The sequence below is a fragment of the Seriola dumerili genome, unplaced genomic scaffold, assembly GCF_002260705.1.
Source record: "Seriola dumerili isolate Sdu_G_001 unplaced genomic scaffold, Sdu_1.0 BDQW01000017.1, whole genome shotgun sequence".
Lineage (NCBI taxonomy): Eukaryota > Metazoa > Chordata > Actinopteri > Carangiformes > Carangidae > Seriola > Seriola dumerili.
In genome coordinates, this window is record NW_019174272.1 from 11,419,689 (window position 1) to 11,445,936 (window position 26,248).

Consider the following 26,248-nt stretch of genomic DNA (forward strand, 5'->3'; position numbering starts at 1 on the left):
GGGGGTGAAGGTGGTTTGAGGAGGGGGGCAGTCGGGTGTGTCGGGGGCCTGATATGAGGTCTATGTGAAGAGTGTTAATGGTGGGAATTGGATGATAAGACGTGGCGATACGCTCCCCGCGGTGCCAGGAAATGATGTTTTACAGCTTCCTCCCTCCCTATCTCTTGGTGGAGCAAACTGTAATGAACTGTAATGCCACGGTTACAAATCTCACTCTGCCNAAAAAAAAAAAAAACTACAGCTCTCATGAACACGTGTACCTTTCTCCTGAAGTCATTTCAACTGTTGCTGGGTACAATAACAAAACCAGAGTGACAGTTAAGGTTAAAACTTTAATAGTTTTCTAAAGCTACACATATCACAACTTGTTTACCTCAGTGACTACTTGCTTGATAATGATGCAATACATAAGGTCATACAGCACTATAGGTTTGCCAACTTTTCATTTACCATCACCTCAGTGGTAATGGTAAATAGACATGAATAGAGACATTTTTCTGATATATTTCTGTTATATTTATCATTCTTTCAGTGTGATATGTGTTCACTGTTGATTTGAACAGAGATGTGACTATAAGTTTCCATTCGGGAAAAAAAAAGAAAAGTTTTTATCCTTGGTAGCATGGAAAAGTTGGTGTATCAATTAAAGGCAAATGCAACTCAGTGCAATGGAAACAGATTCAGCGAATAAATGATGAAGGATAAAATTATCATACTCAGTCACTTAGTCATGTCACTCAACGTTCCGCTTGATGGTGAGACATAGGGACCAATGCGGAGCCTACAACTTCCTTTGAATTGATACAAGAAACGAACACGAACAGGACACCAGGAATTTCCCTTGTTCTTTTAATCAGGTCATGTCGTTGCAGCCTCTTGCTCTGCAGTGGTTTAACGGCACCTGACTGGAGAGTTAGCGCCACCTACAGCTTACAGAGGTGGATGGAGACATAAGTTAGCATTTGCTTTTGCCAAGTTTCTGAAAATTCAGTTTGTTCAGTTTAAAGTTTGTGACACGTTTGGATGGAAACTTGACTTATGAGTTGTACTTCTGACTCCGACACCATCAGCATTCAATTTCTATTTGTTTGTTTTACAATACGTCCAGCACATGTGCACATGACCTCTGTGGCCATGAAATGTCAATGTGTGTGTCTGCATGTGTTGGAGATGGGGGGGTGGGGGGTGNTACATTTTGTTTGCTTTGGTTCACCCAAAGCATGATGGGAACTGCAGTGCTACAACTCAGAACATCTGAAGCTCAGGATGTCTCATCAACATGGTTCTCATGTTCTTGAAATACTGACACTCTCCTCCATATGTATATAAACTGTATATATATATATATATATATATATATTTTTTTTTAAACTGGTTGTCTATCAGAAGTGCCAAATTTCCTACAGAACAAATCTTTTTTTAAGAGATGAAAATGAGTGAATTTCAAGATACTTGGCTTTAAAAGTTCACAATCACAACATTTAAGCAATCAGCAGCTTCCTTTAAAAAATATATCAGACATCAAAAAAGTAGCTTCTAAGTCCTCATTCATTCTGTGACACGGGGATTTTGAAAAAAAGAAAAAAAAAAGAAATTAGATTGAAACACAGGTGACTCTGAAATGATGCCACAGTTGTATCATCTTATTTGCATACAAGAACCTCTATGCAAATATGTCCAGCTGCCGTGTGGACCGCTGGGAAAGGAGGGGAGATGGCAGGGGACCGTCCAGGGGGGGGGAAAAGGAGCTCTCGTCTCTTCTAACACACATTCATTAAATAATTGACAGAAGCGTTCAGGAAATAACCCGCTCCCCACCCTCCTCTCCCACTCACCCTCTCAGCTGGAAATGAATATACAGGGGGAATCTTTAACTTCAAAAAAAGAACAATTCAACTTAAAATGAACTTAAAAATTGAGTGGAAGGGCAGAAAGAAGATTTACAGTCGATCCTCAGACAGATTCCTAAAAGAGAGGGGTGGATCCACAGCAGGCGACAGCTCACCGCGACCCGTTGTGATTGGTCGGCACGTTGGCTGCTCGCACCGTCTACTCACCGACAACCTCATGACCTTCCAGCGGACCGCCGCAGTGTGTTGTCCATCACTGGCTGTGCGCGTACACAGACATATGTTTTGTCAGTTTTCACTCACTGTCTCTGGTCTCTCAGCCTGTGTATTCAGGAGCAGAGTCCTCCGTCTTCTCACTCGCTAGCTCGCCCGTCGCACACAGGCTGCCCGCTTGTATGTGATTGAAGTCAGACTCCGGCTCATCCTGGTCCTTGGGGGAGCTTTTGGAGTGGATTTTGCCAATCTCCTCGAGGGCGCTGGCTAGAGAGTCAAGGTCAGCAGTGTCCTGGTGGCGAGCCTCCCACAGGCTCAGTATGACGGCAGACGGACTCCGCTGCTTTGCAAAATAACCCAGGTTTCTGCAGAGGAGCACACAAAGCCGGATTAATGGAGACGGCAGGAGGAGGTCAGGGGAAAACTGTTTAATATTGGCCTCAGATATGGACAGAGTCCCTCTTGATTATGTGTTTATTTATTTTGTAAAAGACATGAGTCAAACGCAATCTGTTGTATTTTCCTTTGAGAGTGTTGAGTGTGATATTGATGCGCAGAAAACATAGCCTGTAGTTCCATAAAACTGTGGACTTTCAAGGATTTTTCTTTTTAACACAAATCCCATGTTAAGACCAAAACCAACAATGTGTTTGTGCATCTTTCAACACTTCAACTGACTCTTCTACCACGCCTGTGACAACCAGCCCCGAGCTCATTGGATCAACCTGAAGATCTTTTAAAACAGGCCACAAATACATGCTTTCATTTTATTTCATTTTTTAAAGGCTCAGTAATTTCCTAAAACAGCTGGGCAGTGTAGTTTGTATCAAACATTACTAATTATTAACACAGCGGTTCTCAACCTTTTCCGACTCATGAAAAGACCCTTTTCCCACTTGAAAATCTTAAAAAATGTTGGGGGGCCACAACCGACCCATTAACAATACTAGTATACGAGTATAAGTATAAGATGTTGTCCAGCTGGCGACGACTTAAAAGTTCCTATCATTGGCTTAACATCACAGTGATAGGCCTCCATAGAAAACAAGAAACAAGTTTAAAACATTTTTAAAGCCGTAAAGCTGTCTTTAAAGATCATTTCGTTTTAGGACATTTAAAAACATTGATATATATTTTTTTCATTAATACATTTTATCACCGAAGCTGTACTGTTTTGCAAATGATTTTGTCGGCACACTTGCAATACCTTCACTGCCCAGCACAGGCTGGGAACCATTGCTCCAAACACTGGTGAATTGAGCATTTCCAGCTGTGGATTAACACACATTTGGTCTTCAAGTGAGTATATGTGGCAACAGGATGATGAGTCTATGTTTCAGGCTGAAAAAAAAAAAGAAGAAGCTGTGTGTATGTGTTCATGGTAATAAAGGAGCATTTCACCCAGTGCTCCGCTGTGGCTAACTGATGTGTTTTTAATAGTTTTTGGACAACAGTGGAGCTCTGTGGCTCAGAGGAAGGAGATACATCAGCCACTGGATACATGAGGTCAGCACAGTGGTTCAGTGGTCAGCGCGCACACACACACACACACACACACACACACACACACACACACACACACACACACACACACACACACACACACACACACACACACACCACCACACACACCACAGCACTTGTTAATGGGATACATTCATTTTTGGCTTCGGTCTTTTCATGGGATTTGTTGGAAATAATCACCAGACTCATCTTTTAGTGGAAGGACCCAGTCAGTGTGTGAAATACAACAATGAGTATGATGATGTTCAATATATAATAATACATACTGTGCACAGTAGCCTTCCAACAGACAACAGATCAAATTACACTAAACAGGGAAAAATAATAAATGTTGCTGTAAATATGATCCACATTACACAAGTGACGAGCTGTTCTGACTAACTGTGATTATGGTGTGAGTGCAGTCCAAACAGGCTTGTGTCATCTTAGTCGTTTATCCATGTAGTGATTTATAGACGGTTTTCCATCGGAGAAATACGGATTGTTGAGACCAGAGCAGCTTTCTGGCTCAGCCTGGATTATTGTGGAGGTGGCACCAGTTTAATATCCATGCCAACAAATACAGCTACTATGACAACATACATAAATCTGTCTACTATCAGAGATGAGTCAAATATTTTTTAAAGTGTGTTTAATTATGTTTTTGTCTTTATCATGTAGTGTCAAGCCACCATTTATTCTGTGGCTCAGCCACATAGGTGGGGAGTGTTAGATATCAATGAGCAGTAGTGCTTTTTGACAAATTAGGATTCTTATATCATTTTTGCATCAGTGTGATGCTGTACTTTGATTTGTCGGTGGTTGCCTTGCGGCCACCTTAAATACCACAAAGTACATTTAAATGGTGTAAATGACATAACTGAAATATAATTATTGTTATGTTACTTTGGAAAAATTCAAATGATTAAACATTTTGACTCGAATAAACTTCACAGCATAGATAAATACAAAATAATTACTGTTTGAGAAATCTGTTTCTCAGGAGGTGTCAATAAAAGATCCAAGACCAGATATTTAACATACTGGATCCATTATCGTGAGCATGATGGAAAAGATTTTATCTGTCAGGATTTACAGCTAATCACAGAATGCTCTGTAGAAAAATGGTTAACCACATGTCACACAACAATCCAAAAACATTTCAATACTAAATCAATATTAACAAAACCCATATGGGTCCTTGGGTCCCTTTAGTTGACTATTATCAAATGTACTAATCTGTTTAAAACTGTAAATTAATTGAACACAAATTGGATTACCCTGGTGCTGTAAACACAACTATCTGATTTTACATGCAGCTAAAACAAAGAGTGTGACCTTTAAGTCTATTAAAAACATAATCAGTAAATATTATCATCAGAAAAGATGAATAATTACTGGCGAACACAGTTTGGTTTGGATTTAATTCTCAGTTGCTGCCAAGGTAAAGAAAAGGGAGCATGCTGCTGTGCCAATACAGCACAGTTCCTATCTGTGTCATGTCCAGTTGGAGGCAGTGTTTCACTGCCGCTCCTTGGTACTTTACAAGAGAAATAACAACAAGCAACATAAAAGGCTGCAGCCATTGGTCACATCAGGCTCAGTTCAAAGCCGTTCAAACTGGAGAGGAAAGCTTATCTGGATAATTTGGAATCCCAAAGGACTCTTAGATACCAGCGTCTCATGAATCATGCACTTAACAGGAGATTATAGCTGCCACAAGCTAAAGCCAAGCAAAGACAACAACTGGTCTGAGTCAATATTAGTACAGCGCCTCATTATAAATGCATATTTTTATTAGATAAAAAGGGACAATCAATTTATAAGTACGTGCGAACGTATACGTTAGACGATCTGGTCGACACTGACAGAAATGTCAGAGGTGCATTTGATTTTCGGCATTATACTAAAGAAGACAGACAACATCAGCAATGTGCTCTACAGTGAAATAATCAGTCCCGTCACCTTCTGCTGAGAGAGACCATGAAGGATAAAAGGTACCCGGCAACAAGCTGCACATAAAGCCACGTTCAGGAGGTGAACAGCACTCACAGGATTGTTATCATTCTCGTCAGTGTGTTCTCAGCGGGAACACACACGGAGAGAGATGGGTACACACACACACACACACACACACACACACACCATTCGGTCTCAGCGAGGATGCACATCATACGCTCACCGATCTAAGTGAAGTTTCTGGGCTAAGAGTTGCCAGTCCTTGCCCTTGGCGTTGGCAGTGTCGAAGGTGGCACAGATCCTCTGGCGGATGGACAGGGGGATTTTGAAGGCCTTGGGCCCCGTCTGGGACGTGATGGTGCAGTCTGTCTGCATAAAAAATGGAACTGACTCCTTTTCAGTCTGGAGGAACGGAACAGACACAGTTTATAATCAGTCAGAGTTCAGAAAGGATTTGCAAATGTCACTTTGTGCTTGTTTTAACCAGCTTGGAGAGCCAGATGGATGAGGTTTAGTGGGTCAGGACGATTCAGACAGGTGTGTTTAACATTTTAAAACATCGGTACATAGTCTGTAAACAAATAAGACAAAGGCGTGGACATCTGGTAGAATCTGTCTCCTCAGAATTAAAGCTATATCTATTTTTTGAAAATCGAAAAGACAACCCCGCAAACTTAAAAAGTGGCTTTAAATGGCTGGAGTCTGGTCCTTTAAGTAAACAGAGGCTGTGGTCAGTATGAATTGTGATCAGTTATAGATGGATGGACCGATTCCACCAATGACTGGTTGGTTTGCAAACATAAGAACACCTCCTCTCTTCCACTCATCCAAACCACTCTATCTCAGCTCATTCATTGGCTAGCTTTGGTGAACGTGCCTCCATCTTACCTTCAAGTCTACAGATATAAGATTTAAGGTCATTAAAAACTACTCTGAGACTACATTTCTCTCCTAAATCCCACAGCTTTATGTCCTGATGCTGGTGCTTGGATTCTCTGTGATAGAGAAACAGCGCCCTCTTCCTGTTAGGTCCCATATCGCAGTCCGGCAGATACTCCACCACAAACAGCTGAGGAACATCCCACCGCAGCACCACCAGTGGACTTATTTCTAGACTGATGTGCCGTTTCATTTTTATTTAATTGGCAGAAAATGCACATTTACGCCTTTGTTTTGAAAACTTTTCATCCATATCCTGTTTTAGCACAATCTCCACCTGGCCTTGGACTTGCAGTTCTCTTTTGCTCACTATTGACCATGAGGATGTGCTGAGTCGGCCAACAGAAACACTGATGCGCTCCGTTTGGAAATAGTGAAATCTCATTTTGTGCTGGAGAAATTTCACTGAATCCAAGGCTAAAATCAGCACATGATCAAACGCTACACACTGCACTCAGCGCAGGGCGGGACACGGAGCAGAGTGTCGATGCAAACTGTAGCGTACTTTTACTTATTTTAACTATGAATTCCACCTTAACATGAATGAAGCAAAGTTAATCCTCTTTCAGAAAAGAAGATGAGTAAAACTAATCAGGAAGAGTGGAGATGCATTAACTCTTTCTTTTCCAATTTTTTTTTTTTTTTTTTATCATGGCTCGCTTTCAAGTCATAAACCTAACAGTTATTATCTCATTGGCCAGAGCTGAAATTGGCTGAACTTTGCTGCGAGCCATGAAATCGGTGTAATGGAAACGCACGAGATGGCACTGTCACGTTTTATTCCGAACAAGACACATGGGGGAAAAAAAATGAAAAATTTAAATAGTAATCATCTCTTCAAATTCGTAAAAGGCTGTCTCACTGCGTGGCCTGTTGCCCATCAGTGAGACAGACTATTGTTGTTTTCTTTGCTAATGCAGAATGGAGAAAACTGGCATTAAGAAGCAATTATGACTTCAAAAATAAAAGCAAGTCTGTTACGGCCTCACAGTAACGTCAGTAAGACATGTGGGATGTATTCAAAGGAATTTGAAGAAAGTACATGTTAGTTCAAACATGAATTCAAACTTGATTTGTTTGAAAAAAAGTGACAGGATAACAATATGTACATGTTCTGTATATCCGCTTTTTTCTATTTGTGTTTATAAAAAAAAAAGTAAACAATGAGAAAAAAAAACCTCCATCAAAACAAAACTGAAATATATATATATATAAAAAAAAAAGTTTTTAGGCTTGGCTGAGGTGGAATCGATAAAACATCAGATCTGTGTGGAGCCATGAGGAGACTGTAACATTCCTCAAATGAATATATGAAATGAACAGAAACTATAATTCCATCATGTTTTCCACATTGTTTTTGTTTGATTGAGGTCTGACAGTCACACTCTTCTTCTTCAACCGTTTAATGGCACCCGACTGGAGGATTAGCTCCACCAACTGTGTCCCCAACCCAACTCATATTCACAGAACAGCAGTGGATGTAAACACTGATTCAAATTAGATTTTCTTTTCTGATTTTCTAGAAAATTTGGTTAAAATTTGAAATTTGACTCATGTTGGCGTAAAACAGCTCGAAAGACTGCTGTGTTGATCCAGCCTGGTCACCCACGACGTAAAACAGTGTAAACTCTCCTCCTAATGATCATGTCTATTTACTGTAAGAGTCAAAAACAATGTGCGGATGATCTGAATTCATCTCACAGCTTTCATGTCCTCTTCCTATCTGACAGATCCATACTAATAATAAACAATAAAATGTAACTGCAGAGAATATTTTACCTGCGTCTCACTGCAACACCGTATATTCAAGTAGCGTTGTGGCTCTGAGGTAGGACAGGCATGTCTGTTACTGGTTGTGAAAAAGCAGTTTGGTAAAATCAATAAGTTACACTCTCTTCTGCCTTAACAACGACTGTCCAGGAGCTCTGGACTGAGGAATTCTAACTCCTAGCTCCAGTGGAGCTGCTCAGGCCGACAGAGGACTGTTGTTGTGAAGCAGGCGAGGACAAATAAAGGTTAAAACATACACATACACACATATACATACATATATATATATATATATATATGTGTGTGTGTGTGTGTGTGTGTGTATATACAGTGGGGTCCAAAAGTGTGAGCCCACTGGGGAGGTGGTGAGTACAGTAAACATGGCAAACAGCTGGATCTCTGTTGTCTCTGTGTTTAACATAAATTTGTGAAGAAAGAAACAAAGTAAGTGTGTCCTCTTTTCTCTATTAATACTCAATGCAAGCTCAGGAGAGCTGGCCCCTGCTTTTCAGTGGACACACTCCAGGAAGGTTACTTAAAGGTTGAGTGAGAAAGTGAAGCACCCCCCCACCCCCCACCCCCCAACCTCCCACAGCTGCAGAGCCTCACCTCGGCCACAGCCGTGTAGACCTGCAGAATCTGCTCGTGGCCTTTGACCTGGCGCACGCTGATTTTGCAGGAGAGCTGGGCGGTGGCAGGGCTGTATCTCTCCAGAGAGAAGGCACAGTGCAGGGGCTGCTGGTTGCTGCACCACACTTGGGGGAAGGAGAATTCCTGAGGTGGCAGAAGAAGGAGAAGAAGTAGGAGGGACATCAGAGACATAACTCACTACACAGCAATGTTAACATATGCTCAAAATGAGATGATTCAGCTCCTTGTCCTACATGTTAACACACTGTCATGTGCACGGCCACTTGACACAGCAGAATTAAAAGGTAAGCGTTGGCTTTGAAGTCTCACCGATTCCACGGCTTGATACGTATATTTATTCATGAAAGTAACTATTGTTAAAGAGAGACAGAAGACGTACTTCTATCATTTACAAACACTGAATCTCCTGTACAGTAGCTCTGATAGCAGAAGCGGCTTGCAGGCTGCGTACTGTAAGCAATATATGTGGGAATACGGGGAACAGAGAAAAAGATTGCCTTTGATGTATAATTAATTTCTGGAGAACGGGCACATCTGTGGGGAAATATCCTTGACCTTTGCTAGACATCGTCTCTGCCTTATCTGCATATTAAAAGTGACCTGTAAATGATTCCTAGTGAAGACCACAGCATCAAATGCGGCGGCCGGTGTGCCTACTGAAGACTTAACCCTCGTGGCTTTGATCTCGGCCGCCCAATGAAGCTCGCAGCAGCAGATAATGGAGTCTGGGGAGGGGGAAGGGTGATGGCAGAGGAGGGAGAAGGGTGATAGACGTAGAAAGCTCGAATGCTCTTTAGCACTAAAAGCTGACTTGATGTATGGCACGAAGCTCGGCTATTATTCTACACCTGCTCCACCAGAGCAGGTTCCCGGTGCCTTCCTGCCTGCCATCCCAAAACCCTCATAAATAAGGCCGCGGAGAGGGTGGGTGTCTTTGAAACACAGAGCTTTCACCCCGCATTCAGATCTTTAAGCACCAACAGAGTACAGTGGGGACACAGCGCAGATACAAAACAGCATTCGCCGACTGCTGCGGCGCGTTCGATCTAATGCCGTTTGCATCTTAATGCAAAACAAACAACAAGCTATTAATCTCAAGTCACGTCCGTCTTCATGATCCTCATGTGAGAAATGCGGGTGACAGCAGGATTCACGTTTTTTTTTTTTTTTTAAAGCACAAAATGCTTCCACACAAACAGGAAGAAAAAGCGAGCCAAAACCAGACGAATGTTATGAGCTCGGAAGAAATTATTTTCAGATTTGACTTGCCTTGTCTTCTTTGTCGGAGCATATGTGACAACAACTGGTACCAAAACATCAGAGCCTAACTGTCTGTGAAGGTTGTTTTCTAAAAGCCAAGGGGACTGATGCTGTGTCACTTAGCATCTGACTAGCTTAGCTGCAGTTTAGAATGAGCTAAACAGAAAAGACAGATAAATCAGAACTGTAACAGACGCCGAGTTGGGCCTGATGGCTGTGTCAAAATGACATCAGGCTCTGATCAGTTCGTTATTCAGTTCAATTTAATTCAACTTTATTTGTAAGGCACCAAATCATAACATACATTATCTCACTTTACAGGGTAATGTCAAGATGTGACACTATTACAGAGTGAATCCCAGCAGTTTCCACAATGAGCAGCACTTTGTGACAGTGGAGAGAAAAAACTCTCTTTCTTCATAATCAAGAAAATGTCAGTTTTTAAACTTTTTCCACTTCACATCAACATATCACTAACTGCTGAGGACAGAATTTAGAGACTCCACTGAAATAACCAGTACGTGTATTATCATTTATAGTCTAGTTGCACTTTTGATTGTCACAAAAATACATTTTTAAGTGTAACACAAAGGTTCATCACATTTGGCCCCTACAATAATAATAATAATAACTGTCTCCTTATAACCAGTTATTGGTAACTGTAGATACAGTGTTAGAAAACATGACTGTAGACAAGAGATAAATTATACACAAAGTATTTTGTAAATACTGGTTAGCTACAGGTACAGTAGTAGGAAACAAAACTGAAGGAAAATGGTGTTAACGTTCTTGTTCTTATTATGTAATTAAAGGAGCTATATGTAAGTTTTTGCATGATGAACAGCAAAGACAGCTGTAGCATTAAAGTTCCAAATTAAACTGAACAACAGTTGCTAGCAAAAACAACGAGGTCAGTAACACTTGTAGTTCACGATTCATGTTGCTTTCACCACTTGTAGTCGAGGCAGATGACACCCAATCAGGGAGCGACGGTGGAAGTCTACGTCATCGTTTCCAAAGAATCCGAGTAAAACTTAATTCAGTGTAATCAGTCAAGGGTTCATTAATATTTATAAATATTATAATAGAAGGCATCACACAATACACAAAGTCAGTATAGTACCAACCTCACAATCTCTGACTTCATTAACAAAAAACAAGCACAAACACATCACAGCTCTGCTCTCGCTGTTTGACTGATCAGGGAACTTAAAGAGGAGCGCCACAGACGCACCGCGGTAATTAGCTCTTAGCAGCAAACACAGGATCTTTACACATGAGCACTTTTGTATCCGATCTATGTTTTGATTTAATGTCTTGTCAGTTATCGCCATGGTTACCTGACATGTAGTAAAGGGTTTGATGCTCCACAGGAACTGGGGAACATCCTGGATGGACACCTGGAGGCTGAAGGTGTTCGCTCTGAAAGGCAACATCTTTGGCTCCTCGAGGAGCTGACCCCCTCTGGTTTTCTCTGCAGCCACCACTCCCTGGAGATGAGAGGAGAGGAGAGAAAAAGAAAAGGAAAGCCAAGGCAGGATAAGGGAGAGAATGGAAGGAAATGGGTCAGAAAGAAAAAAAAGGGGATGAGAGAAAGATAATATAGACAGGTGGTGTTAAAGAAGTGCAGGAGAAAACTAAGAACACAAGAACCTTCTCCTTCCCTTTGAAGGTACACCGCCTTTGAATATCAGCACCAACACCTGTTGCTAATCCTTTCCTCTGTCACATCCACTAATTGCCTCATCACAAATATTAACACAGAAACAGGCCGCCAAGAAGTGACGTCAAGTCTCCGCTGAACAAATCCTACAACTTGTGCTCTCACATTAGCATCACATTTGCAGCCTCAACATGACAGATTGAAGCTTGAGTTAAAATTTCTAAAGAGAGAGCGAGAGGTGGGGGGGGGGGGGGGGGGGGGGCAAACGTCCATCTCCCAAATTGAATTTGTGATGATGAAAGAGCACTTTGATTGTCGCTTGCAGGTATTCATCTGTCATCATTGTTCAGTGTCCCCAGACGCTGGGATGGTTCAGAGTCGGGCCCGTCTATCCTTAGCCATCTCAATCACAAAGGGAAAAGACAGGGAACAGAGCTGTGACTAATGCCACGCCACGCTGATTGACTCTGACTAAGTGTCCGTGTGTGCGGGAGCTTGTCTATGCAGGGGTGTGCGTACCGCAGCGTATGCACCGTTATGTGTGTGTGTGTGTGCATATTGTCTTCGCTGTCAGCGTGAAAACAATCAACTGATGGCAAAATGCAGATGTAAAGACATATATCACAGGGAAAATGAGTGACAGTGAGAGACCTGAAGTATGGCGTTCCTCTTCTGCCATCTGCCTCCGTCTCTGTTAAACACCGAGCGGCCAGACAACCCTGGATTTCTTTGGTTTTCTCGTACACGTTTCTTAGCTTGAAATCATTTGAAGCTGACAAGAAGCACTATTTGAAGTTTTCTGTAGATTGTGACTCTTCCTTATCTGTTGTCTGACGTGACTGATGTGGCTTAGATCATGTTTTACAGCTGAGGGAGTGCTGCAATGCCAACCAATCATTTTCTGCATAGATAATGTGACCGTCGGACCGGTTGAATCCATGGTTTCCTTTGAAAATATCTGGCTCCATAAAAAAAATGTCAAAAGTGTGCAAGGAAATGAAAGAGACGTTAGCTATGACGTCCAAGTGAAAACGCAGTAAGACATTCTGTTTCCGGCGCCATAAACATGTAGGATTGGGCTTCGTCCAATGACGATGCAATGAGTTCTCGAGCAGAACTGCAACGATTAATTAATTAATTAATTGACAAAAATGGATCTGCAGCAATTGTGATAACTAATTAACCATTTAAGTAATTTTTCAATCAGAAATGGTAAAAATTCACAAGTTCCAGCTTCTTGAATGTGAATATTATCTGATTCTCTGGGAATTTGTGACAGGCATTTTTCACACGATTAATCGCAAAAATAATAAATTGATTCATTAATATTGAAAATAACTAGTTCTGGTTCTATTAGTATGTATAGCTCTCTGCAGCAGGTGCCACCAGACAGACCTGGATTTCTTTCAAGAGGACCCAACTGTGGACTTCACGTCTTTACACCTGAGGTCTGTGAGCCAATGACTGAAAAGGTAACAGAGTCCTCTGTATAAAAGTCTGCTATAAATAAACAATAAAAATTAAAGAAAGCCTCACAAATGGGCTTTCTTTAACTTTAACTTGAACAAATGTTCAAGTTCTACTAGATATGTTATCTTCTGACAGCTGAAATTAACATGATCATTTTAACATTAGCAAGCTATATAGAAAAATAAAGGATTGAATGAAACTGAGTGTTGCCTGATCTCCAAGGCTGAGCATCTGACCAATCCGCTGGCGCAGCTGGTATTTTCCTTTGTCAGCTCCGTGTGCGCTTGGTGATGGTTTTAAAGCAAACCTGAAAGCTTGAGGAAAAGGTCACCTCTGTCCTTCTATGGAGTAACTTTATTCTTATTTCCAACTTGCTGACATTAACATTAGTCAGCTAATGTTCTGTTGAAGATTAGCTTCTTGTACATGGTGATTTTATATTTATTGTTATGAAGTAACAGTACTGTTCCATTTTGATCATGAGCACGAAGCTAGAGTTAAAAATACTGGAAAGTCTGCTTTTTTTATTTCTATAGTTTATGTTTACATTAATAAGGCCTAAATGACACGCTGATGCTGTCAACACAAGAGAGGTTTATGTGTCCCAGTTGATTAAAGAGGATACATTATGTATCATGTGGTTTTCTCATCAACAGGCTAATATTATGCTCTAATATAATATTAGAGCAATTCTTTCACATCAAACAAGAAAGAATATTTAGCTAGTTTTTCACTTGACAAAAATCATTATATTAACACTTTGTAAAGTGTTGAGCAGAGAAACATGGCTATGTTCAAACCTGGTGAAATAAAAGGAAAAAAAAGACTAAAAAGCTAACAGTAGTTCTTATCTTATCTTACAGACCTGGGATCTCCAGATATGAGGTTGGACTCCGTGGTTTCCCGTATAGCCTAGCATGTAGCTAACTTGGATCTGTGATCATGTTCACACGTCTGAGGCCGTCATGTCATGAAAGAAGTTTTCTGTAGACTGTGACTGTTCATTTGTCTGCTGTTTGACATGATTCACAGCTGAGTGAAAACTGTAATGTCAACCGAAACTGATATGCTGCCAGCTGCGTTCTGAAATATGGAACCCCAAAATGACTATTGTCACAATGAACGCAGTCACTCACGATCATTGATTGAGCTCACACTGCTCATCTTTTATAATGAACAGTTTCTTCTTAATGATGTTAGCATTCAGGACATTGTGGAAATGATCTTTCACCAAGGCGAGAGGCTAAAGGTTGAGGTGAACAGTATTTTCTTTTTAGCATTTTACACTGGAAGGTAAAACCTGCCAGCTGAATACTAAAATAGGTGATATTTTCAGGTAAGAACCCTCCACCCACTGTCTCTTCAACACGACCTGAATGCTGTGACCTTGGAAATGCACTTACCGGTGGAGGGGCATGAAAATATTCATCAAAAATATTCAGACCATTATGATGAGTTTCAGACTTGCACTACATGTTTATTTGCTAATTTGAAGATGAGTTGAAGAGATGATGATATCTCAATTTGCATCAATTTGGATATAAATACTCTTGTTGAAGAGGTATCTTTTAAAAGAGACAGCCTCATCATGCGCTATCACAGAACCTCAGGTCAGACCTGAACTCTGCTGATCAGAACGCGCTCTTGCTCTCAGCTCAAGGAAACGTCTCCCTCGCACGACTGTTTGTGTTGCGTCAGGCTTCCTGTTGATCCAGAATCCAGTCTGTAATTGACTTTGTGCCGGAGCTTGGAAAACACACAGCAGAGTTGTGGTGCTAACAGACAGGAGCCCAAGGGACACGCAAAAGTCTGGCATCTGCTCGGCAGGCTGGGAATTCATAAACCAAATCCAGAATGTATTTTAAAGCCAGCTGCCACTGACGGCTGCGACATGACAGAAAGGCGGTCGGGAGGCAGAGCCAGTCACGAGGCTCGCGTGCTCTGTTCAAGCTCGGCTCAGCTCTTCTGTTAGTCTAGTTTCTCCGGGGAGATGAGGGAGCTTGATTTCCCTGATGTTCACTGATGAGATCTCAATGCTTAAAAACCCTATAGGTCGCTGAAGGATAATCAAGTCAAACAAGACAAAAAAAGAATAATTGGTTAACATTTCAATGGCAGTGATTACAGTACGGCTGCTTTTGTCTCAGTCTATTAAAACCAGTGAAAAGAGAATCTGTCAAGCTTTTAGTCTATCAGCTCTGAAGTATTGTTTCGCAGTGGTAGTGAATCTGCAATCACTCACATGGTTTAACTGGTAGAGAGCCCATGTTGAGGTCCCTGCTGCCTCACACCACACACGCTCATGCTCAGGGTTGAATCTAGGCCTTGAACCTGCAGTATATGGACTTCCTCATAGAGTAGATATCGCTAGTGTGAAACTATGCATCCTCATGTTTTTGTGAAAAAGGTCAGAGAGTGAAAGTGGTGATGGATAGCTGCAAAGAGAGTGCTGAGTTTTTTGAGTCTCTCTCAAAAAACACAAAACAAAACCAAAAAACAATACGATAAAGCCACAACAAGGACCATAAAAACATATTGTCTCACTTACTGGTTTACCCATGCAGATAATCTCTCTTTAATTTGAGCATCTTTGGAGAGATCTGAGATTTCTGCCTCCACCCTGTCACCATGGAGGTGAGTGAAATTTCATTTGTAGTGCTCTCAGCTTTGAAAAATAACATTAAAAAGAAAAAGGAGAACTCCACAGCGGTGTGACTTTCCAGAAAATGTGCTACTCATTTTGAACAATTTCCATTGGAACCAATTTGTCTCTGTAAAAACAGCTGGTTTGTCCAGATTATCCAGATGGACATTATGAAAGATGTTGGGATTAAATTTCTGAAATGTAATTTTAAATGCAAGGAACAACATAAAAGTAATTCATCAAGTTATTTCAGATACAGATATATTAAAGTCTCTGTACAGCCATTTTACAATAGATGTTTTTTTTCACTGGACATATGGGGGCAGTGCAACAGCGCTGTAAACACAACACCGACTGACTACTGTATTTTAACTTAATATGCTGATTATGTTTTAGCAAACGAATCCTATTTACAGATTCAGCAGACACAGAGAAACATTATCATTAATCTTGGTTCTGAAGACTCACTGACTGGAAGTCCAATATTCACTCTCTTTTTAGCTCTGGTTCAGCCTCCTCTAAACTCTGAGGGACTAAATACTGAAAGCTCCACTGTGACCAGCAACAGTTGCTAAGTTTGTCCATCTGTGCAGGGCAGCTAGCGCACAATGGGTTAATCAGAGCTCTTTAGCTGAAAACAGCTGCCTACCACTGGAAATAAGGCTAATGACAACGAATCACGTTGCGAGCTATAAAACAACAATGAGCTAAAAGAATTAAAAACACCTTGTAGAACTTAGGGAACCTGCAGAGTCAGGTGACTCGCTGTGGGTTTATTTCTGTAAATCCTTTTACATTATACATAGTAACTTTATCCATACTTCATATAAAAATGTTGATTAGTGCAGCTTTAAAGGTCTTTTTATTGTATAAAGGGAGATTTCCATGTCTTATATCTCATATTAATATGAAAGTATCAAAGCCTCAGTCCACAGAGAAACGCACACAGCCTGTGTTCAGAGACTGAGCCTTAAAACCAGCCGTCAGGACTTCTGGAACCTAGACCCACCATCCAACCTTGCAGGATTTAATTTCTCTGAGTGTTTACCTGAAATCTGATCTATTTTTAGTTGATCACTCAGAAAACAGTCAGCCAATCAGAAGAGAGGCTCAGAGCCTCCTCTCTTCTGATTGGCTCACCGACCTGTTGTTACTAGAGCTCCAGAGAGAAGCCTGAGAGAGGAGAAGTAAAACTACATTGAGATGGTTTTTGGTTCTTAAAACCACTAATATACCTTCTTCTGGATCAACACTTCAAATAAAGCACAGGAAAATTGTAAAATATGGACCTTTAAGTCTCTGCTGCAAATGTTTTGCCATTAGTTTTTAGGTCATATCTTATGTAGGCACTGTGTACACTATTCCAAAGGGCTGCACATTTGACTACACACACTGTTCTGCAGCAAAACCTACATACATACACATAAGTACAGTTAACAAACTAAGTACTAATGAAGTCATTTCCATTAAAAAAACATATAAACTCAACTCTTTTTATGCATGGCAGAATTAGAAAATAGTATTCTCCTCTTTGCACTCTTTATCACTAAAATGAGGGAACAACTTTTGAACTTTTGGGGGATGTAGACTACACAAATGCACGTTCCACCTCAGCTGCCATTTTTAAATACACCAGTGTAGCATTAAATTAGCTGTGCCCTGTGAATTAGCAGTCACTACCCTCAGACTCAGCTCGAGGAAGCCAAACTACTACTGAAGCCACTATTACTGGCCGCAGCATCTTCATGAAAAAATGCGGAAAGCTGTGAAACACTGAGCTGCTGGAAACAATCATGACTCAGCCACTGTTGGATAAACAGAATGGAAAAAAAAAAAAAAAAAAAAAAAAAAAGTGTCCTTCCCCACCTGAAAGGCGTGTGGCGTGTCGTCCACACAGTACACCCGCAGGCTGTAGTTCATGGAGCCGCCCTCCATGCTCCCAAACACAGCCAGCTTCAGCCTCTTGACGGCAGCCTGCGTCAGGGGCTCGCCCACCAGGGCGTACGAGCCTGGCTGGTCCAGCAGCAGGTGGCAGCTCGACGAGTCCATCAGGCAGTAACAGGAAGTGGACTCCTCCTCCACTGACATCACTTCCTGCAATGAATGAACAGATGTGGAAGATTGGTACAACATGTCTGCTGTTGAGAGGAAGATGGGGGCACTCAAAAAAAGACGACCTGCTAATACAAAAGTTTTAGTCTTCAAACACAAAATACGCTTGGACCACTTTGTTTATTCCATAATGAATGGCCTTGGGAAAAATCCACTGACTTGTGACATAAAAACATGGGTTTATATTCAAATATAGCTTTGATTTGATGTGGGGGAATTGTGGAGAGAAATGATGGTATTAATCCAATATTGAGTGCATAATGGTGGTCACCACTGTGATCCAATAAAGTCCATGTCCATGGATATCCCACATCATCTCATAAATACACTACAACACCTCGTTTCAGTTCAGTTAGCTCTGTCAGCAGGTGTAAAAACATTAAGGTACCATTAAAAACATGTGATGTCACTGTTTATCTCATTATGCCAAACCTGTAGACTCGCTTACATGAGACTGAGATCTAATGTAAAATTTCTGTATTTACTTTCTGGTTTAGTTGTAGAGGAAATCGAGCCATTTGATAAATGCAAACCGAAAATCAGTGGCTGATGATGGCAACGTCATTTTAAATGCAATAATCAGTAAAAACTCTCGTCTCCTAGAAATTACACATGTATACTCTTAATTTTTGTATTTTATGCCTTGTACTAGCTTTTTTATCTTTTACTGTGCATTGTAAGGTGTCCTTCAGTGTCTTGAAAGGCGCCTATAAATAAAATGTATTATATTTATTATTATTATTATTATTATCAATTTGTTTTGCCAGTTACATTATGGTCGCAAATGTAACTGTTGCCCTGATTATGTTCATTGGGATGGTTCATTGTTTTTGTATGAGGGGTAGGTGATACAAGTAGCTGGTGGACGTACAAAAACTATTGCTCTGACACCGGAGACTGGGGTTTTCATCCTGAATCCCATGTGATCAGCACTTTGTAAGAAGATTGTGGTTTTAGTATCATGTTGAAAAAAAGTAAACACGTCTTGTCTAAAGACTTTTTCACTTCCTAACCAAGACCACAGTCATTCCCAAATGAACCTAAACGTCACCATAAAGAAGTTTAAATCATGCTGTGGTTAATATTGTATTTCGAAAATTGCATATTGCAGAAGAATCAATGAAATATGTTTAGGAAATAGATTTAAACATATACATTTAGCAAATATGTTCAAGCTTTTGTGGCTTGGCAGATTCGTTCAGCATTATGTGTCCCACAAAACTGTTAGCTGTTGCAATTGAATCACATGTAAACAGCATTTCTCGGGTCCAGGGTTGTTTTCAAGGCAGGTTTAACGCAAAGATCACATATAGACTTGTATATACAGGACAGTGTACATACACAATGACACCACTAACAAGTCAAAAGGTATGCCCGAGTTCATCACAAAAAGTTACTCAATAATTAAAATTTATTTTTTTTCTTTTCATTCTTGTGTGTTCATCCTCTTTTCAGATGGGTTCTTAATATCACAATACCCAGGGCCACTCCCATTCACCCAGAAGACTTGAAACCTCATCAAGAAAACTCATTACATTGCAAGTTATCTTTCTTAACAGTGCCACTCAAATACACCCATCATACACATGTTTATGTTTGTAACTGTATCTTCCCGGTTGACTACATTTAGCGCAATTTGCGGTTGTTCAGTTTTCATACAATGAACCATTGAGGACGTCTTTATGAATCAATTTTAAGTTTCTCTAGTTAATAAAAACATTATATTTTGGGGCGTCGCGTAGCGCAGCGGGTTACGCAGGCGTCCCATGTGTAGAGGCTACAGTCCTCGCTGCAGCTGGCCCCCGGCTCGACTCCCGCTTCGGACGGCCCTTTCCTGCGTGTCATTCCCCCTCTCTCTGCCTCCCCACTTCCTGTCTCTCTACTGTCCATTAAAGGCACAAAAAGCCAAAATAATAATAAAAAACAAAAAAAACATTATATTTTAATCTCTGATCAAACCTCACAACAGGTAAACTGGGGAGCGACCTCCAATAATCACAAATAATCAGACTTTATTTTACACACTGTGTGAGGCTTCGCAGACACATCACACACAGATTGTCTGTAGTAGGACTAAACATTCACATCCAGAGCTGCACAGATATCCGGACTAGGAAACAACGCAAATGAACTTCGGCATAGAGCAGACTGTAATATGTGACTGTAACATGTGACTGTGTTGTGTTACACTGCTGTAGGAAAACATAACACATGTTTAAATCACAAAGAACAAACCTACACAGCTTGTAAGTAGTCTCCTGAGAACATGAAAAAACATTTCCTCCATGAGTGATGGTGTTAGTGCACAGCAGAACACAAAATAGTCATTATGAACTATACAGAGTGTTTTATTTATAAGACGGCGACGGCAGCCGGGACGAGGGAATTCATTCCAGCTGGAATGAAGGAATCTGTATGTCCCGTCTTTCATTTTCTTTTCTTCGATCATCAGAAATTGAACAGAAGAATAATTGAAGTTCTATTATACCAATGGGCAGTGGCGATTCTAGAGTCAAGGCAAAAAAATTTGCAGGGGGCCCATCCAATCAGAATTAATCACCATTGTGTAATAAATGATCTGACACTAAAGAAAAATGTACAAAATCTATTTCTTTTTTAATCCAAATGTTAACATTTTAAAAATATGAATATAAAGAACAATAAAAACCAATTTACTCCAACGTTGTCACATTGTAAATAACCCACATCAAAAGGCCAGTGCTCGTCAACACATAAACCCCTTTAAGGAGGTTTCCTACCGAGCCGTGTTGGTCATTTGGTGATTTTCTCGCTATATGTGGCAACTTTTAAAACCCTTTAGCTTCTTTTTTATCATAAAAGCAGCTGGGGACATATCTATAGTTTGTTTGCTCTCGGCTCACTGTGGTCAACGGGGGCGGAGCCAGACATTGTAAACATTTAGGGCTTAGCCCAAACGAAAGGAGCCGAAAATGAAACCATCACATGTTTTGCGTTAAGCCCAAAGGCTCTGCTCGCTGTCAGGTGACCTATAGATGGCGATATTTCCCCAGTAGCTACAAGAGCTCCACTGACTTGCAGTTCCAGTCAGAGAGACTGAGGGGACACGACACCAAGTTAGCTGCATTATAAACTTTATAAAAGACTCTGCACTTTTGGGAAAACATCTGGGGATGGAGCCGTAGAAGCCGCCCCCTCGCTCCGCCTATGATCGTCAGCAACCGATTCACCCTTTCCAGTGAAAACTGATGAGTAAAGATTTGTTTTCATCTACGTTTACTGCATTAGGATTATTCAGGGGGGAGGCAGTAAATTCACCTTCAAATATCTTTCTGCGACTCTCCAGTCTCACAATATTGACACACAGTACGTTGCACCCTCCACCCAAGCGAGGAGACACAATCCATGAAATACATGTGATTATTCAATTTAATGAGGAGGTGTGAGACCACACAGCGTGCTGAAACACAGCCGGCGGAGAAATATTTATTCCCTCACAAATAATCACAAGTTAAGTGGCAAATGCGGCAAATGAAAGTCACATTACCAGCAGCCTGCGAGGCGGCAAAACTCCACGTTCACTCACTGCTGCAGCTTCAGCTACTGAACTACAGTTGACCAAAAGGTCCATTAGCTGTTCTGGAGCTGCTAAATGAGCTTGTGGTAAGTTTGTTTTGTCAGATATATTTTTTTATTATTGTAAAAAAAAAAAAAAAAAAAATCCAAACCAATGATGATTTGATCCCACAAATAATAATAATAAAAAAAAAAAATGTCGCCTGTGTAGCCAAAGCCTTATAGAGTTTGTTCCTCCGTAGTTTATTGTGACTCGATCACACAAACGTACAGTATGTGAGTTATGTTAGCTAAAATCCAAACCACCCAGCTGTTGTAGGAAATTAAAGGGATAATCTGACATATTGAAATAAAGGGAAATAAACTTAAAGCCTGGAGATGTTAGTTTGGCAAACGTGTGCTGAATTAGCTATTAGCACTATCTGTTTTCAATGTATTCATGAATATACAAACAACTATCACTGGATTACTCCGATGCTGAAGAAACCTTAAAAACACCATGATTCTCAGGCAAGATTCTGAGTTATCCGGAGCATCTTTTTTTCAGTTTTATTTGCAAACAACATCAGCTCATTACTCAACGGAGTTGTGACTAAGAAGGGGGTCAAGTTCTGACTCAAACTGTGGTTGCTGGGTACTGAGGGTTTTAAAGTATCTTAATATCCTCCATGAGCTCTGTGTCACAGCTGCTGCTGCTGCCACCGCCGACCCTGCTAATAAGCAGGAAAATCAGTACGCCAAACCACAGTAACTAACTTCCTGTTGTTTTCAGAACACAAGGTGACTTTCCATTAGCCTGCTTAATGCGCAATTTGAAATTCCAAACTTAAAAATAAATAATGGACACGTGAATTTTGAAAAAACAATTGAATGTCGCAAAAAAAAAATGAATATGCTTGTATGAGGTGGTTATTTGATGAAGCAATATTTCACAAAATTGAAATTGGAACCCTTTCTTCGCATTCAAGTTGTGGCACCTGCCATATCAGGCCCCAGGGAGCCAGTGGAGTCCGATTGCAAAAAGTTGAATCAAAATACTGAGTTTAGTTTCAGGATTTGGTGTTAAAGATTCGCTCGTCCATCTACATGTTGAAAAGTATTGAGAAACAGACACATTGTTGAATTTTGGTCTTTTCACGGGAGTTGACGATGACAAGAATATAGAATAAGACCTTATTTTAACATGCTTAAAGGGATGTAAGGCCACAATGTAAATGCTGTTAGAACAATGTTCCAGCTCAGTGGGTAATAAATTACCCTTGGCAGTTTGGCGTCTGACCAGAAATGTATTACAATTCATGAGGACAAAAAAACTAGTATATGGTATGGCGCCAAGAAAACATGCACACACTGTGACCAGTTTATTTTCTGTTGGCAAATACAGTTCATCAGCCTGCATATTATAATCAGACGCTGTACTGTTCAAGGAGATGCAACATAAAGTGAGAAATGTTACCACTTTCTTCACCCACATTCATTTCATGTGGGGGGGGGATTCCTCCTGTAAATACTTTATGTTTATATTACGTAATGTACTTATGCTCTCTGCATCCTCGTAAGCACAGTTTAACACAGTGCAATATGGCACTGAATATTATTATACCATGGCTGCGAGGGCTGGGGGGTCTTTCATGTGTAGCACGTATTTTAATGACAGTTGAAATAAGGGTATTTTAATGGCACCATGTATTTGCAGGTATTATGCATTCTCAAAATTCTCTCTCTCTCTTTATGGTAAAAACTCAATGGTAAGTCATTATTTTAAACCAGGATGCTCAGAGCTTCTCTGTGCCCTTTTAATATTAGAGGGAAATCTCAAAGCGACATGAATCTTGTATTCATTCATATTCCCTCCGGTCCTCCTTCCATTCTTCATTCACAACACTTGCACATATTGAGAAATTGCCCTCTTACACTGAAAGGATTTTTTTTTTTTTTTTTGTCACACTATAGCGAACCTAGAATGCTTATAAAAGGCAAGGTTAGGTAAACATGAGCCTGAACTGAAAAGAGGAGGAAGAAGAATTACATACTGACAGAAAGTAGTGAGACCTCTGTCAGCAAACAAGATGTCGGCAGAAGAGCTCTTTAATCTCTGACTGAATGACCTGAGGAGACTTGACATGGTTTCTAATCTTCAGGAGCATCGAGCAGCATCTCAGATAGAGATTATGAAACTGGACAAACTGGAGAAGAAAGAACAACCATATTAAAGATTTATGTAAGATATAGGATAAAGGATCTAAAAAAAAAAAAAAAAAAAGAGAGGCAGCTGTGGTATCTTTGGGTTTATCTTGGGTGCGTTTAAGCCAGCTCAAATTCAACCACTTTAGATAACCCCGGTTACCTAGGTAACCTATACTGTGCTGCCAACCTTCTCCAGAGCAGCTTGTGATTCAAAATATTACACCAATGTATACATGTTAGTACTGACAATTCATCAGCTAAATTGTGGTTGTGAGGGGGAGTTTAAATCACTGGTTGATTAGATGCTTTCTAATTAGTAGTTTTGGAGGCGAGGGATGTCTATCACATATTGACAAACAACCATTCACACTCACGTTCACAATTTAGAGTCACTGATTAACCTGCATGCTTTTAAACTGTAGGAGGAAGTCGCAGTACCCGCAAAGAAAACCCACGCAGGCACGGGAGAACATGCAGCAAACAAAAAGAAAGGTTCAATCCCAGGACCTTCTTGCTGAGGCGACAGTGCCAACTCAGTGCACCACAGTGCTGCCACCAGATATCATTGTATTTGGACCAAATTATTATCAGAGAAACGTTTAAACATTTATAATGTGTTACAGAAGCTAAGCTAATTGGCTCATCATTAGATGAGATATGAGGATAAATGTTTGACACTTTTTAGGAGATGCATTTAAACGATTAACACGATCAGTGTTTACCGATTACTGTCCAGCAGTTTGGTCAAGTACTTGTGTGGGTTACTTAAATGATATAGTTCACATACAGTTCACATTCATGTCTCACCTGTTCCGATGATAAAATCAGATCACAGTGTTAATTACTTGACGTTTTTGTCAGAAACGTCATCGTGACAAAGCTCCTATACACTTACTAATGTTTTAATGCAAAACAACATGCATCCATCAGAATCACACACTGTTTCCTCCATCACCCAAAAATATATGTAGTTCAGAAGTTAAGTTGTTTGACCTGTTGCCCTGCCATTAATAAGAAGCAGCTTACAATCATTCTCAATCTGTCTCTGTCGGTCATGTTACTGGATGTTCTTGTCAGAATCAGATTTACGCACTAACTTCATCTAAAATCCACTGAGAATTAGACAAGACGACGCAAGAAAACAGCTGAGACAAACTACGGAAACATGCAGGCAGCACATTGACATTTTATAAAGAGGTGAGCTAGCGTAACATTAGCTTAAGTGCTGTGCATGTAACATTAAGGTTACTGTCACTTGGCTGTACTTCATGATGCAATCAAAAAGGATGAGTAAGCTCCACGTGACGGTCAGTCATCACAATCATCCTCTATACTGGATGTTCACTGAACTAATATCACTACATTATCAGACACTGCAGCCTCACAATGCCTCAAATACATGAACATTAAAAGTGGATAATAAAAATAAGACTAAAATGTCACTGATGAAAACTAGACTCAAATTAACAACAATCCAATTACTAAATTTGGGCCCTAATAATACTACAACTACATGAGTACATTTCATACTGAATGACTACTTCAAAATAAATTAATTCACTGAACAATAAAAAAAATAATAATAATAATTGCATCCAAGACTAAGGGACTTGTAACTTGGTTCTGATCTTAGATATCAAACCAAAGCTTTTATCATTACGCATCTTTGCTCGAGGTAAGATAGCGGCGCACGCAGACGCCGCTGCAGCTCTTGCATATTCTTCACAGCAGCCGTCTCCATCGCTTAGAAAAACATTATTCAGGACAAAGGCTCACAATGTAGAGAGCAGGCAAATCTGACTGGTCTTCCTCTAAATAACAAGCTCTTTTAAGCGCTGACAACCACCACAACAGCCAGGGGCAAACCTGCAGTATTCATTATTCTGACCCATGCTTGGCTTGCCAAAACTTTACGTCAGATTTACATTTACATTACCGCCTGACTGAATATTCTCTTCATTATTCAGCCCCACTACTTGTCTTGTTATCATGATGCTGGTTACTGCTCAAATACACGAGCAAATAATGCAAAGTGATAACAGAGTTTGGGCTTGTTATGCCTTTGGGTTTGGGATTAAGCTCTTGGGACTTCATCCAGACCAGTAAAAGCAATCTTCTTCACGGAGAATAAAAAAAGAAGAAAAGAAAAGAAAAGGCTGACACTGCTGGAATGAAAACACAGACACATACAAAGCTGGATAAAAAAATACAATGCCTCCTGTTGCAAAGCATCTGAGCCAACAAGAAGCCAACAAAGAATGCAAAATATTGGGTGAGTTGTGCCGCTTGTTTGTCGGCGGTGCGTTCGGTGTGTGTGTGTGTGTGTAGATGTGTGTGTTCATGGTGGCTCATGGAGAGTTGTTGTCAGCACAAAAACAATCTCAATAATTCTCCTGCTGATTACCTCATGTCTTAATTCACTGTGCCATGTCTTTCCTGATCCACTAATCGATACTTGCCTTGTCTAACGGG

The 26,248-nt window shown here is 40.5% G+C and overlaps 1 protein-coding gene across 1 annotated transcript in view; it reads right to left on the bottom strand.

Annotated features, from left to right (window-relative positions):
- Positions 1–2,166: 2,166 nt before the first annotated feature.
- Positions 2,167–26,248, bottom strand: part of unc5d (unc-5 netrin receptor D) — a 113,227-nt gene continuing 89,145 nt past the window's right edge. Inside the window, exons 13-17 of the mRNA XM_022752957.1 lie at positions 17,789–18,016; positions 11,486–11,635; positions 8,844–9,008; positions 5,749–5,927; positions 2,167–2,428 (exon numbers count right to left, since the gene is read on the bottom strand). Coding sequence (XP_022608678.1) covers positions 2,167–2,428; positions 5,749–5,927; positions 8,844–9,008; positions 11,486–11,635; positions 17,789–18,016 — 984 coding nt within the window. The remainder of the gene's footprint in view (positions 2,429–5,748; positions 5,928–8,843; positions 9,009–11,485; positions 11,636–17,788; positions 18,017–26,248) is intronic.